Source organism: Nicotiana tabacum, chromosome 8, assembly GCF_000715075.1.
Source record: "Nicotiana tabacum cultivar K326 chromosome 8, ASM71507v2, whole genome shotgun sequence".
NCBI lineage: Eukaryota > Viridiplantae > Streptophyta > Magnoliopsida > Solanales > Solanaceae > Nicotiana > Nicotiana tabacum.
In genome coordinates, this window is record NC_134087.1 from 33,645,112 (window position 1) to 33,659,193 (window position 14,082).

The window sequence follows — 14,082 nt, forward strand, 5'->3', positions numbered from 1 at the left end:
GAGTAGTGTGAGTTCACCTAACACTTATTGTGTGAGAGACTTGTACCAATATCACTAAACTATAGGCCTTGTTTATACCTTGGATATATGGCCAAATTTAAACATCGAAAAAATTAAGTCCCACCTTGAGACATAGGTCAATTTCCCTTTAGTTATACTAATAGCCCATTTGGTCAATCTTCTAAAATCAGCTTATTTTGATAAATGCTTTTCTCAAAAGTGCTTTTGGTGAGAAGTAGTTTGTCCTTGGCTAATTAATTAGAAAAACACTTTTGAGCAGTAATTAGTGTTTGGCCAAACTTTTGAAAACTGCTTCTAAGTGTATTTTTCTCAAAAGTGCTTCTCAGAAAAGTATTTTTGGAGAAACACTGCTTTTTTCTGCTTCTCCAAAATTGCTTTTGCTTCTCCTCAAAAGCACTTTTTTCCTTCCAAAAGCTTCCAAAAGTACTTTTGGCCAAAAAAAAGCACTTTTGGCCTAAAAAAGAGCTTGGCCAAACAGGCTATAATTCTCTTTTGAGCTTTTAGCACAGGCAGCAGCCATATACAACTTAGTCACCGCCTGATGTTCAAATTGTCTCCTCGGAGGACAAATATTAAGAGGACGTACGCAACAACGCAGTTTCCTGCATCCCAAATGCAAAACTTAAAGCATTCTCTACCCTTCTAGTTAAGCAACATAAGTTATCACTTATCACCAAAGAGAAAAAAGTCTAAGCTGCTAAGTTGTGGGCTGTGGCTATTATAATTTGGCAGTTAATTGAAATGGGAAATATCACTGCAAAGTTTTTGATATGTGCAACAGGCCAAGAATCTAATGTCATTTCTTTCTTATTTTTCCCCTTTTAAATGAGTTCTAATTCCAAACTCAACATGATTTTTAAGCATTAGACTTCAAGGGGTTCCATCTACGTAAATCTTCTAAGGGTACTTCCATTTCTCAGTATATACTACTCAATAACAAAGTTGTCTCGTATGTCAAACTAGACCAAACAAGATGAAAGGTGAAGAAGAGGTTCAACAGAACAAAAATATGAGAGATATCGTGCAGGAACACATTGCTTGCACAGAAGTGACAAAACAACAGCAGCAGCACTCCAAATGACATGCAGAAGAACCGTTTCCCCACTTTTTATCCCCAGCTCTAGATAGCTCCCATCCCCTTTTATTCGTCTAAGACGAAAGGATTTTAACTAGAAAGCGGCTCTGAAGATCTCATGATGCATGGTGACAGTCAGTAATCAACTAGGCCAGCATGTCATATTTTGCTTATTTGCACTTCTTCCATTTGAATAAAAGGGCAGAAGTTCTAGAGTTCATCTATATCCAAGACAGAAAGTTCGTCCACGCAACTAAAACAACAATATTCGTCTCAATCCCATGGGGTTATGAATCCTCACTGGCATGTTTCTCCATTTAAAGTCATCTCAGGCCAACATCATACAAATAAAAATTACCAAAAGTTCTCCATATTTTCTGTAGGCATAAAAATCTCAGACGGTTAAAACTCCTAAAAAGCATAGGACTAGACTAAATAAACTTACATGACTATAACATATGCACAACTAATTGGTATCGCTTAGGTAGATCTTCTCCATCGTACCCTATCTATCGCTTGGTCTGCATGGGTTCGATTGTACTTGGGCAACTATATGTTAATATTCTTTAAGACATGCACCTCGTTACAAAACCAATATGACCGCTACTGCTGATGTATTGCATACACACTTCCATTCTGCTGCCTCTTAACATAAGCTTCTAACTGTCCTGTTGCTGCCAAGACCAGACCTGTCGCACAATGACAAATATGATAGATAGATCTTAGGTAGAGGGATCATCACATCATGTCGAATTAACAAGTTGCAAACTCTGTTAGAATCCTATTTTTTTTATGGCGTAATGCATAGGAATACAGTATCATCGCATAATTAATATATGTATAACATTTGTCTGCTCAGCTTATCAGGTCCTCTCTTCCACCACCAGCCTCGGAAAAAACAACATACCCAGTATAATCCCACATAGTGGGGTCTGGGTAGGGTAATGTGTACGCACACCTTACCCCTACCTTTGTGGAGGTAGAGACCAGCCTCGAAAAAAGAAAGGGAAAAAAGATCAATTTATACCAATATATTGACAGGGTCAAATAAATTTGCACATTGCCACTAGAGGAAGCGATGGACGAATACAAAACATGCTTGGAGAGAGAAATGCAGCAACAAAGGATTAGCTCAATTGGCAACGGCTGCTCATAGAGGAAAGAATGTTTAAACTAGTTATCCCCTATAACCCTCCCACTAATTGTTCCCCATATCCTTCGCCACTGCTACCCTAATCTAAAGAAACATATACATATATCTTCATATATGTGTATATATCAAGACACATGTGTATATATCAAGACACATAAGAACAGCCATAGATTTCTTAAGCAATATAAACAACTTTGTTAAACTGATAAATCTTCCTTGTGAAGAAATAAAGGACATCATCCGATGTCACTGCCTAGAGCAAAACAATATAACAATAAGCACAGAAACTGTACGGAACTATGAAACTGCCTCTTAGATAAAGGACGATTCACATTTACATAAATGTCAATAATAGGGAAATAATAAGAACCAAAAATGCCATTTTCTTTTATATAGCATGAAGTCCATAATTATTATACGCAGCAGACACATTCATCCAACTAATCCCTACCTAGAAAAGGAGCAGAGGGCCTCCCAGGCCTTGACTTAAATTCAGGATGAAATTGCACCCCAATGTAAAATGGATGATCTGGAAGTTCCAAAATCTGCATAAAAGGCATTTTTTTTGGGTTGGGGAGGAAGAACAAGTCAACAATAGCAATAACAGAAAGAATAAAGTAATCAGGAAATCACAACAATGTGACCAAACGATGCACCCAAGGGTGGGGCCTAGTGGTCAATGAAGTGGGAGGAGAACCATGAGGTCTTGGGTTCAAACCCAATGGACGCAAAAAACACTAGGTGATTTCTCCCAATCTACTCAAGCTTTGGTTTGCAGAGTTACCTGGTACCTGTGTGGGTGTGAGGTAGCAGGTATCGGGTGGAATAGTTGAGGTGTGCTCAAGCTAGCCCCAACACCACCGAGATTTTTGAAGGAAAAAAAAAAAGAAGACAATGTGACCAAATGATCACTGACATAGTGCAAGAGCAATGTCACAGAGAACTAGTTTTTCTTTTCTTCAGGAAGTCAATAGTGACTTATAACCGATACTGCAAAAACAAACCTCCATCCGTTTCCCACTTTCATCCCTTCCTACAAATTTCAAGCCGGCTTCTTCCAAAGAGCCAACAATCTCAGGATTGACCTGCAACATACACAAAATGCTAAAACGTTATGCTGCAGGGATGACAACATACATGAAACGACCATTTCAATGCAACAAAGTTAACTCTTATGGTTTAACCTCATATCTATGCCGATGCCGTTCGTCCACATATTCTGAATTGTTATACCTGCCAACAGAAAGAATGTTAGGTACTCTTATAAACATGCAATGCAAATATCAAAGAAATCCTGCACAGGTGCAAAAACTCAGGTAGTCTCAATGAAAAAAGATGTCCAAACGAATATCATAGTCCCCATCCCGATCAGGCTTGATAACTTCAAGATCAGGTGTTATGCTCCTGTCAGAGGTACACAGCATACAAATTACATTCTAAGCCTAGTTCAAAGCCTCGGAAGCCCTGAAAGATGACAAATGACCCAATCATCTGATGGAGGCACTCTAATGATGATAGATGAAAGCTTTCTAGTCTAATTCTTATGATTCAACTGTGAAATGATGATGTATAGAATCTGTACAGCTTTGCAGTGATACAATCAGGAGTCTGGAACAATGTTCTTCGAGAACCAAGCCTCATGGTACTTCCCATATGTGTTTTTGATCCCTGCATTACCAAGAAGATGTAGTAGAGAATCTTACTAATCCATACTTTAAAGAGAATGTAGCAGCGAAATGGGAAATTTATTATAAAAAGGCAATTCAGCATCCATCTATTTATGCTTTATAGTGAGCAAACTACCTCTGGCATGAAAATTACAACTCGCTCAGGTGTCTGGGGATCAAACTCTTCACTATTGGCCTTCTCCAAATGTAAAACCTTCAATGGTTAAACCATATAGTGCCAACTATTACAGAGTTATCAAACACAATGAATCTTCTGATTTGATGTTCAAGAAAATGAACTCACAGATCTAGCAAACTCAATAACAGAGATCTGCATCCCTAAACAGATCCCCAGATATGGCACGCTATTCTCCCTGGCGTACCTTGCAGCCAACATCATTCCCTTGACACCCCGATCACCAAATCCACCAGGAACCAAAACGCATGTTGCACCCTGCACAGGAGGATTTGATTAAATAGCCTCTAAAATGAACAAGATTTCTGCACAACCTTGCTAGTGAAATTTTCAGAGAAAATAGTCCATACTTAAAAGTCTTGGTAATATTAGATGACAAAAACGCTATTCAGGGATACACTGCATGTTATTGTAATAGAAGCTTAGAATTTGACTGGAGTGACATATTCACACACATCTCACATTAGCACTCAGCATTAACGAGGCATCTTAAGGTAGACCCTAGAAAACCACAACCACCATGAGCTAGAATCGGCTAGTGGGTACCCACAATAAATGTACAAATGGAAGTAAGATGATGAAAGTTGGCAGGTGGGCTAAAGGCCAACCTTGAGTAAGTAGCAGTGCAATAAAAAATTTGAATTGTCAAATTCATCCAAAATAAACCTCGAATTGTCAACACGCCAAGGAGACAACATGACGTGTTAAAGAGATGATCAGCTAAGAAGTTGGTCACCCTTGCTCTATGACTAATATTGCTATAAAAAACTACTGTTTTTTTTTTCTCAGTAGAAAAAGAAGGTGAAGTAATTCATGTCTAAATAAAGTGAAAATATTGAGCAAACCATGAGCAATAACTGGAGCAAGAATGAAGGATGACATAACTATTACTACTAGACAAGGATCAAAATTTACCCTTAGAGTCTTCCATGCAGCTGCATGAGCTTCTGGATTCTATGCAAAAATGTAGTTACAATCAGCAGTCTGAGGCAGCACTTAACAGGAAAAAGAGGAAAAGCTAGGTACCAATTTAGCACTATCATCTTCAAGATCTGATGCTGCAATCCAGTCAATTGATGGCTTCAATGAACATGCAATACATGCATGCATAAGAGCCTGGAAATATGAAAAGAAACATAGAGAGACAGAGTAGTCAATACCAAGTAACAGTTTTAGGCTGCAAAAGTCTTATCTTTCTATTCCAGCACCAGGAAGTAGAATATTAGCAATGTCCAATAGGAAAATGCTACTTTGAAAATAAAATCGGAAGCAACACATGCAGGCCGGTTCCTGAAACTTCAGTTTGGTCTATTATGCTTTAAAAGAAATGTGGAGATGTTCTTTGCAGTATCATTAATGGTACCTTCACTACAGACAAATATGAATCTGTTAGCCCAACGTACTTCCCAACCATTGCAATGCTCACCTGAAAAAAGAATAAGTTTTGCTCAGAGCATGTACTTGTTAGAAATTATACCTATATTTCCTGATCCTACTAACAGATTTGGTAATGTTATCAGATGTCTCAGCTCTTCTGGTCCACTCCTGTAAATCAACATGTCTTGCCACACTGAGACACAGATAAATATTGTCAGCAAACATATTAAGCTCTTACAAAATATCAAAATCGATGAGGCTCGTTTAGGTCCATATCAGATAGCAGCTACTTATAATTTAAAAAAATACAAGGTTAAACTCATAAATGAGAAAAGAACTGCATATGTAGCTATTAAATAATTTTGGGATTTCAGTAGAACAGTAGGGGAATAATGAAAGTAGAGAATTACTCCCTCTTTTCCAGAAAGAATGACATTATCATCAGTATTTGCGGATCCAAACAGTTTTCTCTTTGTCTATGATGTTTTCAAAGACTTTTAACTAAAAAATATATTAAGTGTGATGCATAATAGTATTACGTACTGTATTTGCTAAATATTAAAATTTTAGCTAAGAGAATTCAAGAAAGTTGATATCTGAATTCACACCATAAATTTGATGCATTGACTCCCATTTTCGAATCCCAACATTCTTTCGGGGATGCAGGGAATAGTTTTAAAATTCCAAATTCTAGCTTAAAGAAAACATAAAAGAAGAACGAAGAAGCTTAGTACCTTAGTAAATCCAGTTGCTTTAGAATAGCATCATGAGCACTTTGGTTCTGTTTTAAAAATGGTAATCATGAGCAATATTTACATTACAATATGACAAATGACTAATGGCAGCAAGGCCCACCTGAAGCAAGAGAGGAATGTGCCAAATGTTTGGAACATCATGGATATTTAGGATATTAGCAACCTAGGGGAAAAGCAATAAAATGGAAAAGTTAAAAGTGACTTTCAAACCCAAGACGCACAGTAAGAAAAAGCCTCACAAATGAAACTTACAGGAACATGACAAAATTGCGAAAGCTTCTGTTTGGCATTCTCAAGCAATGGCTGTAAGACAATCAAAATAAACATATTTCCACTGGGTTAGCAGAATGGAGATGTGTCAAAGAAAAACAAACTCCTACAAATTGAGGTGAAACTGACATTTGAATTGCCTTGCTCTGACTCACATTGAGGAGCTTTTACTTAGAGAAAGCAAACCTATTAAGATGATAGGTCCTAATGCTTCTAAGAAAACTAGCGAGGACGTTCACTGCTAATCCATCTTACAAACTTGGAAGATAGAACAAATGAAAGGGAAAGGGGATCACAGAGATCCTTGCATCTTCTAAGCACAGTCTAGCTCATCTTAAAACTGTTATGAAATATTAACTAAACTAATCCTGTAGGTATCATATAGAATACTAAATGCAGATTATTGCAAAGGATGGCAAAATACCTGAGCAGAACGGCATGCTAAAAAATGGGGAATCAAACCTAATGCTCTCAGTTCCCGCACACTATGTTGGGTAGGCTTAGTTTTCTGCAGAGGCAAGGGAGACTACAGAGAGCAGTATAGGGAAAATAAAAAGAACAAGAACAAAACAGTCACATGCTTTAATCATATACGTGGCATAAGATATTACTTGCTCACCCACGACCCCCAATACAGGTATAAGACTGACGTGAATGAGGCAAAAGTTATCTTGCCCTGATAGATAAAAATAGAATAGTTACACCAGGAAATTGCAATAAAGAAAAGTTAAACTAATGAATACATTAATACAAATCATAAGAGGGCATTCAGCTAGAGACTAGAAATCAATGGCATAAATGATCACCCCCTCCAATTTAAGCAAATTCAAGCAAATTCTCACTTACCGACTGAAAAATATAACTGTCGTAAAGCCTCAATGAAGGGCATTGATTCAATATCGCCTAAAAATGATCAAGTAAGATGTTATGTGAGAAGAAACGACATGCTCATGGATAAGGAGTAAGAGAAAGGAGCAGCTCTGAGTACATAAGATACCACTGCCTCTAGAAGAACTTACCTACAGTCCCACCCAATTCAATGACACAAACATCTGCAGGTCCCTCCTCCCCATCCACAGGAACAAGAGATACTGACTCAATCCAATCCTTGATAGCATCAGTGATGTGTGGAACCACCTGAAAGAGGGGGAGAGAGAGAGAGAGAAACAACCCCACAGTTCTTAGTAACAGATTTCTTTTACACTGATTTTCTCATACATCATATAGCGGCAACAAAGTATAATCACCTGAACAGTTTTTCCGAGATAATCACCTTTCCTTTCCTTCTCTAGTACAGACTGGTGCATAAAAAAACTTGTTTGGTGTTAAAGGGAAGCATATCCAAACACAGACACACAGACATGCATTCGTGTATATCTATAAGCACCTGATATATCTTTCCAGTTGTGATATTGTTGTCTTTAGTCAATGTCACATCGAGAAATCGTTCATAATTTCCTAAATCTAGATCAACCTGTTGAAGCACAGCAATATTGCAAAGAATGAGCGAACATCTTTGAAGCTTTGCAACATTATATTGATGAGAACACGGTATTCTCTCTGATAATTTTCATGGAAGAGAGTATTGATGGCAAGAGTTGAACAAGGGGAAAGAATTTAGGTAACAATAAATATCCATTATAAATGAAGTAAAGTTGTAATTATTGAAGTGAAGTAGGGCAATACGGCAATAGAGAAAAACAAAGAGAAGGAAGGAACCTCTCCACCATCATCGAGCACAAAAACCTCGCCATGCTCAAAAGGAGACATGGTACCAGCATCAGTGTTCAAATAAGGATCTGCAAAACGCATGAATATTGTGGAAACAAAAGAGAGTAGCAGTAGTGAAGTAAGCACAATTAAAAAGAAACACAAACCAATTTTGATGGAGGTAACCCGAAGGCCACAGGCTTTAAGAACAACACCGATGCTACTTGCTGTGACGCCCTTCCCCAAACCACTCACCACCCCTCCTGTTACCACAACGTACTTCATTCTTTCCACCTTCTCCTTTTGCCAGCTACTCACTACACGCCTCGCCGCCGGAATCTGTTGGGCAGCTGCCCGTCTGAACGTACGAGCCGGAACCCAAAAGGCGTATCTTGTCAGTATCCACATTTTTATTTTATTTTATAGAGAGACGCAACATTGGGAGTTCGCTGCACTATAACTTATTTTTTCCTTTGTTTCCCTTTTCTCCCCCTTCAAGAGTATACAGGCTTGATTCTACATTAACCTAAACTGTTTTACATGGAACTTCCAAAAAAAGGCAAAAAGGGTAAGCTTGCCTATGTATTATACGTCTCGCACACAAGTTACTCAACAAGGTAAGTACTTGTATAATAAGTATACCATCAAATTACTTATCGGTTAGAATCGAAATGACTGTTAAAATTGGCTTGACCTGTGAAGACATAAGTTCTTTGAGCTTGTTCAAAATCGAGGCTTAAATCAAACCCTCTTTAGGGGGTCTTAACAACTTTGATCGGTCAATAAAAATAATTCTAGCTGCTAATTAAATATATAAAGATATACAATAATATATATAAAATATGTGCATTATAATTTAATATATAAATATTATATATTTATCGACTATTATTTTTTTTAAAGAGGTTATATTGTATTTTTTTTAACTATGTTTTTGTCATGCCCCGAACCTTGGGGCAAGACTGGCACCTGGTGCATCACCTATCCTTGCGTACCAACTTGCGACTAAGGGACTCTGAACATGTGATGTCAAACTTTGGTCATGGGCCGCATTGCAAGACAACTGCGAATGCTGACTAAATATCAATATAAAGTTGTGCCGTCATAATTATTTCAGCCGACAAACCAAACAAATATACATACAAGACCTACAAGCCCAACATATTGCACTAACTGACAGGATATGTCTAAAAGCCTCTGCTGATGGATATACTGTGATCGGAATAGCTCCCCGACCTACTCATAATATATATACATATATACATAAGATTACATAAAGCTCTAGACCGGGCAACTCTGAAAGGCATGGAGCTTACCGATCAAGCTGAACTCGGACAATACTTAATGAGGAGGTCTACTCGCATGTCTGTCTGAACCTGCACGCATGAAATGCAGCGACCCCAGAAAAGGGACGTCAATACGAAATAATATATCGAGTATGTAAGGCAATATACTGAAAGCTGAAACTGAACTAATAATATAATAACTGCAAGTAGCTGGAAGTCAAAGATAATGTGAAGATATGCTTACCTGCTGATACTGACTCAACTCTCTCAATTTAGAAAGTAAAATAGTTGTCCGGCCCTATAAGACTCAGTATATATATATAACTGCTATGTCGCAGTAGGCTTGCTTATCGGCGCTCGACCATACAAGGCTCTGTATCTCGACCAACTAGGCTCGCTCATATCGCTCGGCCACACTAGGCTTGATATATAACTTACCATCTGATTAGAGGTTGCTCAATAGGGGTCTGCCCATCGATTATAGCTCGATGGTAATGAAAATACTGTAATACTGTATATATAAACTCTCTGTTCTCTTCACTAGAAGAAGGAAATACTCAATTGAATATGAAGTCCCAATAAGGAGAATATGGTAACTTACAAAATTAGGAAAATATATGTAATTTGCGAGACTAGCAAAATATGCGTAAATTCTGTATATGAATTTTTCTTTATGTCTCGTTACCAAACTTGTGTAATGACGAGATCATGCAAAATGAAATAACGACTTAGCCTTAACATACCTAGAGTAAGGAAAAATCCGTATGATATTCTTGAAAAAAATTACACCATACTTCTTTAGAACCGCAAAATTTCTCCGTTTCTAAGACTCTAAAATTTCTCGCTGGAATCGTTGAAGCTCGTAAAAATCATGTTGCTTAAGGTATAAAAAATCTAATTTGAAGGTTTTTTTTTTTTAGAATGGAAAGTTGAAAACCAACAAAGATAGCAAACATTCCCACTTCTAATTGAAATGTATTCGATATGTAAAGTTTTGGAAATGTAATGAAATGAATGTGTACTAACACATTAGTTGCCACCTAATAAAGATTGATCAAGAGTCATATTTTTAAAGAGTGGCATGCTGCCACATTACTCTTTTTCATCTTTATCCAAATAGTTTTTTTAATTAATTAATTAGGTAATATCCCGCTACCCGGTAATTAAATAATTACCCGTATAATTAAGAATTGTCTCATATTACTTAAAATACTACTTATTTTTAAATATCTTATACATCATACTATCATGATCATGTGGTACCTTGTATGGTGCTAGTCCATAAATATCGGGTATTTATAGTCCGGACCGTATTTTATCTCAAAATGCCAAACTTCGACGAAATTCATTTTCGTCGATTTGCTTACCTTCTCACCTTCACGAATTTAATTATCACTTGCTTAAAATAACATAATACTTATAATCTCACAATAATCTCATCTCCGAACATACGTCGAATAACTTACGACGAAACTTTATCGTACGAAAATGCGGGATGTAACAATTTGTATATGATACAATTTACATATTTTGTCAAATTGGATTTAATTAACTGGCGCTTTTGGATTTTAGTATGACTTTATTTATTTATGTGTTAAATATTAAATGTTTATTTTGTCTTTTATTTTATAAGTCGGAAAGTATTTATTGTTATATATTGGAGCAACATTGCTATCGAGTTTACCCCTTTTATACACATAAATACACAACAACAATAACAACGCAATAAAATCTCACAAGTGGGGTTTGGGGAGGGTAGAGTATACGCAGACCTTGCCCCTACCCTGGAGGGGTAGAAAGATTGTTTTTGAAAGACCCTTGGCTCAAGAAGAAAAAAATAAATAATAGACAATAGATCAGTGACAACAACAAACGCCAAAAAAATAATATCAGCATCATGTAAGACACAGAAAATAAATGTAAGAGCAATAACAATAACTAGTAATAATGCCATAGAAAGTAGTGTGGAAACTACATAAACCACTAACAAACCAAGACGAAACATTATCAGCCCAGCCCAGCCCCTAGAATAACGTAGAAAAACGCTCGACTCCCTCCTAACATATAACCCTAATGCTTGACCTCCACACCTTCCTATCCAGAGCCATGTTCTTGGAGATGTGAAGTTGCGTCATGTCTTGCCTGATCACCTCACCCTAATACTTCTTAGGCCGCCCTCTACCTCTTCTCATACCTGCCAATGTCAACCGCTCACACCTCCTAACCGGGGCATCTATGCTTCTCCTTTGTATGTGCCCAAACCATCTAAGTCTCGCTTCCCCCATCTTGTCGTCCATGGGAGCTACACCCACCTTTTCCCGAATATCTTCATTTCTAATCTTATCTAGCCTAGTGTGCCTGCACATCCACCTCAACATCCTCATTTCCGCTACTTTCATATTTTGGGTATGAGAATTCTTGGCTACCTAACATGGCCGGTCTAACCACTGCTCTATAGAACTTGCCTTTAAGTTTTAGTGACACTTTCTTGTCACACATGACTCTAGATTATAACCTTCATTTCATCCACCCCATTCCTATATTGTATGTGACATCCTCGTTAATCTCCCCATCCTCCTGGATAATTGACCCAAAGTACTTGAAACTTCCTCTCTTGGGGATGACTTGTGAGTCGAGCCTTACGTCCATGTCCGCTTTACCCGATGCATTGCTGAACTTACACTCTGGATATTATGTCTTAGTCCTATTCAACTTGAAACCTTTAGACTCAAGGGTCTGCCTCCAAACCTTCGGCCTCTCATTAATGTCACATCGCGTCTCATCAATCAGAACTACATCATCAGTGAACAACATACACCATGACACTTCCCCTTGAATATGGTGTGTTAGTGCATCCATCACAGGGCAAATAAGAATGGGCTGAGCGCAGATCCTTGGTGCAACCCCATAACAATAGGAAAGTGCTCCGAGTTACCTCCCACATTCTTAACCTGAGTCTTAGCTCCCTCATACATGTCCTTTATCATCCGAATGTAGGCTACCGGCACACCTTTCACCTCCAGGTATCTCCAAAGAACCTCTCTATGAACCTTGTCATACGTTTTTTTCTCTATGTCAATAAACACCATGTGTAGATCCTTCCTCCTATCCATGTACTGTTCCACCAATGTCCTAATAAGGTGGATAGCTTCTGTAGTAGAACGACCCGGCATGAACCTGAACTAGTTTTTGGATATAGACACTGCCCTTCTCACCCCTCCCTTCCATAGCCCTCTCCCAAAATTTCATGGTATGACTTAGTAACTTGATGCCCCTATAGTTATTGCAATTATGAATATCACATTTGTTCTTGCGGCGGTATCATCATACACCACCTACATTCATCTGGCATCTTCTTCGTACCCCACATCCTTTTATACACATAAATGTTGAATAAGATTGTATTTGAGTTTGCTGAAATACATTAATAGTCACTTTATGTTATCACCAATTATCAAATAGACATATGTTTACCCGTAAAATGGTACATTTGAATTTATACATGATTTCTAAATAAGTGAATTAATTTGATCCTGTGATAATGAAAGGATTAACGAAATATGCTACACTTAGCCTTGAAATGTAGATGAAATCATAGAAAGCAGTCATTCCAGGGGCAGAGCTTCCGAGCCTAACAATGATGAGACTAAAGAACAAGAAAGTAAGATTGTATAAAGCTTGGAATAGATTATAGCATTCGTTTGCCAAAAAATTCATGTCCTTACAATGGTAATAAAGCTCAATATTTATAGTTACATCTAGGGAATAAGGACCTAGGATCAAACCCCTATTCAATGCCAATTATGAGTGCCTTTGAAGAGTGTGTAACGGTAGGCATAAATACCATATCCCTTTGTAACGGGCAGTATACTAAATGCTGTGGAATATTTTTCATTAAATGCTACCAGGCGGAAGGTATTTATTCCCTCTTTATGAGTGTCGTTTCTTCAGGTAACAAACGAAATAATTGCATTCGATTCTGACTATCACTTGCCTTAGGTTCCACGTGTCATTTTTTAAGCGTCCACCTGTAGCAACATATTTTACTGTATACAGATAGTCCCCTAGTTTCCGGTGGCAAAAATATTTTACCGTATACAGATAGTCCCCCTGATTTTCGGTGGCACAACTTTGTGTCACCAGGAATTTAGTAGAAACACTCTTTTTGAGGGAAACTACTATCATTCCTTCTAAAAAAAAACTTCTGACGGTTGATTAGACGCATGTCTCTCCGTATTTAATGCTTCGAACACACATCATCCCACGATTTATCATAGATTTCGCCGGTTATCGAGGTAATCATGGTCATGAATTTAGCCGCCTAAACCTTTACTTATATGCATCCATCTTCTTTGCTCATACTCCATAACTCTCCAAACTTCCCAAAGCTTTCTTTATTGTTCTTCACCTTTTCTTTAACTTCCTTCAAACGAGAAAGTTTTTCCTTCATCCGTAACATTTAATGGCTTCTTCTTCAAAGAACACCAGCTCTTCAAAGAGCAAAAGTAAGGCCGAGTATGCTCCTCCTCCATTAGTGGGTTCCATCATTCCTATAAGTCTTGTTACAATAAA

The 14,082-nt window shown here is 37.7% G+C and overlaps 1 protein-coding gene across 5 annotated transcripts; it reads right to left on the reverse strand.

The window, feature by feature from the left end:
- Positions 1 to 1,363: 1,363 nt before the first annotated feature.
- Positions 1,364 to 8,936, reverse strand: LOC107823440 (uncharacterized). Of its 5 annotated transcripts, none has more exons than XR_012693923.1 (22): positions 8,392 to 8,936; positions 8,234 to 8,313; positions 7,902 to 7,988; positions 7,762 to 7,812; positions 7,534 to 7,651; positions 7,361 to 7,417; positions 7,126 to 7,190; positions 6,939 to 7,022; positions 6,497 to 6,547; positions 6,345 to 6,407; positions 6,224 to 6,270; positions 5,613 to 5,682; positions 5,476 to 5,538; positions 5,139 to 5,228; positions 5,028 to 5,066; positions 4,221 to 4,370; positions 4,053 to 4,130; positions 3,832 to 3,917; positions 3,434 to 3,713; positions 3,254 to 3,334; positions 2,701 to 2,794; positions 1,364 to 1,785 (listed from the first exon to the last, which is right to left on the reverse strand). XR_012693923.1 is itself a non-coding variant. In XM_075219180.1 (22 exons), the coding sequence occupies exons 1-22, from the start codon at positions 8,630 to 8,632 to the stop codon at positions 1,700 to 1,702; spliced, it is 1,830 nt and encodes a 609-aa protein (XP_075075281.1). In that variant the 5' UTR covers positions 8,633 to 8,936; the 3' UTR covers positions 1,364 to 1,699. The 5 variants fall into 5 exon arrangements, 3 of the variants coding, with proteins under 3 accessions (XP_075075281.1, XP_075075280.1, XP_075075279.1); XR_012693922.1 differs by having other exon boundaries at positions 7,096 to 7,190; XM_075219180.1 differs by having other exon boundaries at positions 3,434 to 3,482.
- Positions 8,937 to 14,082: the final 5,146 nt, after the last annotated feature.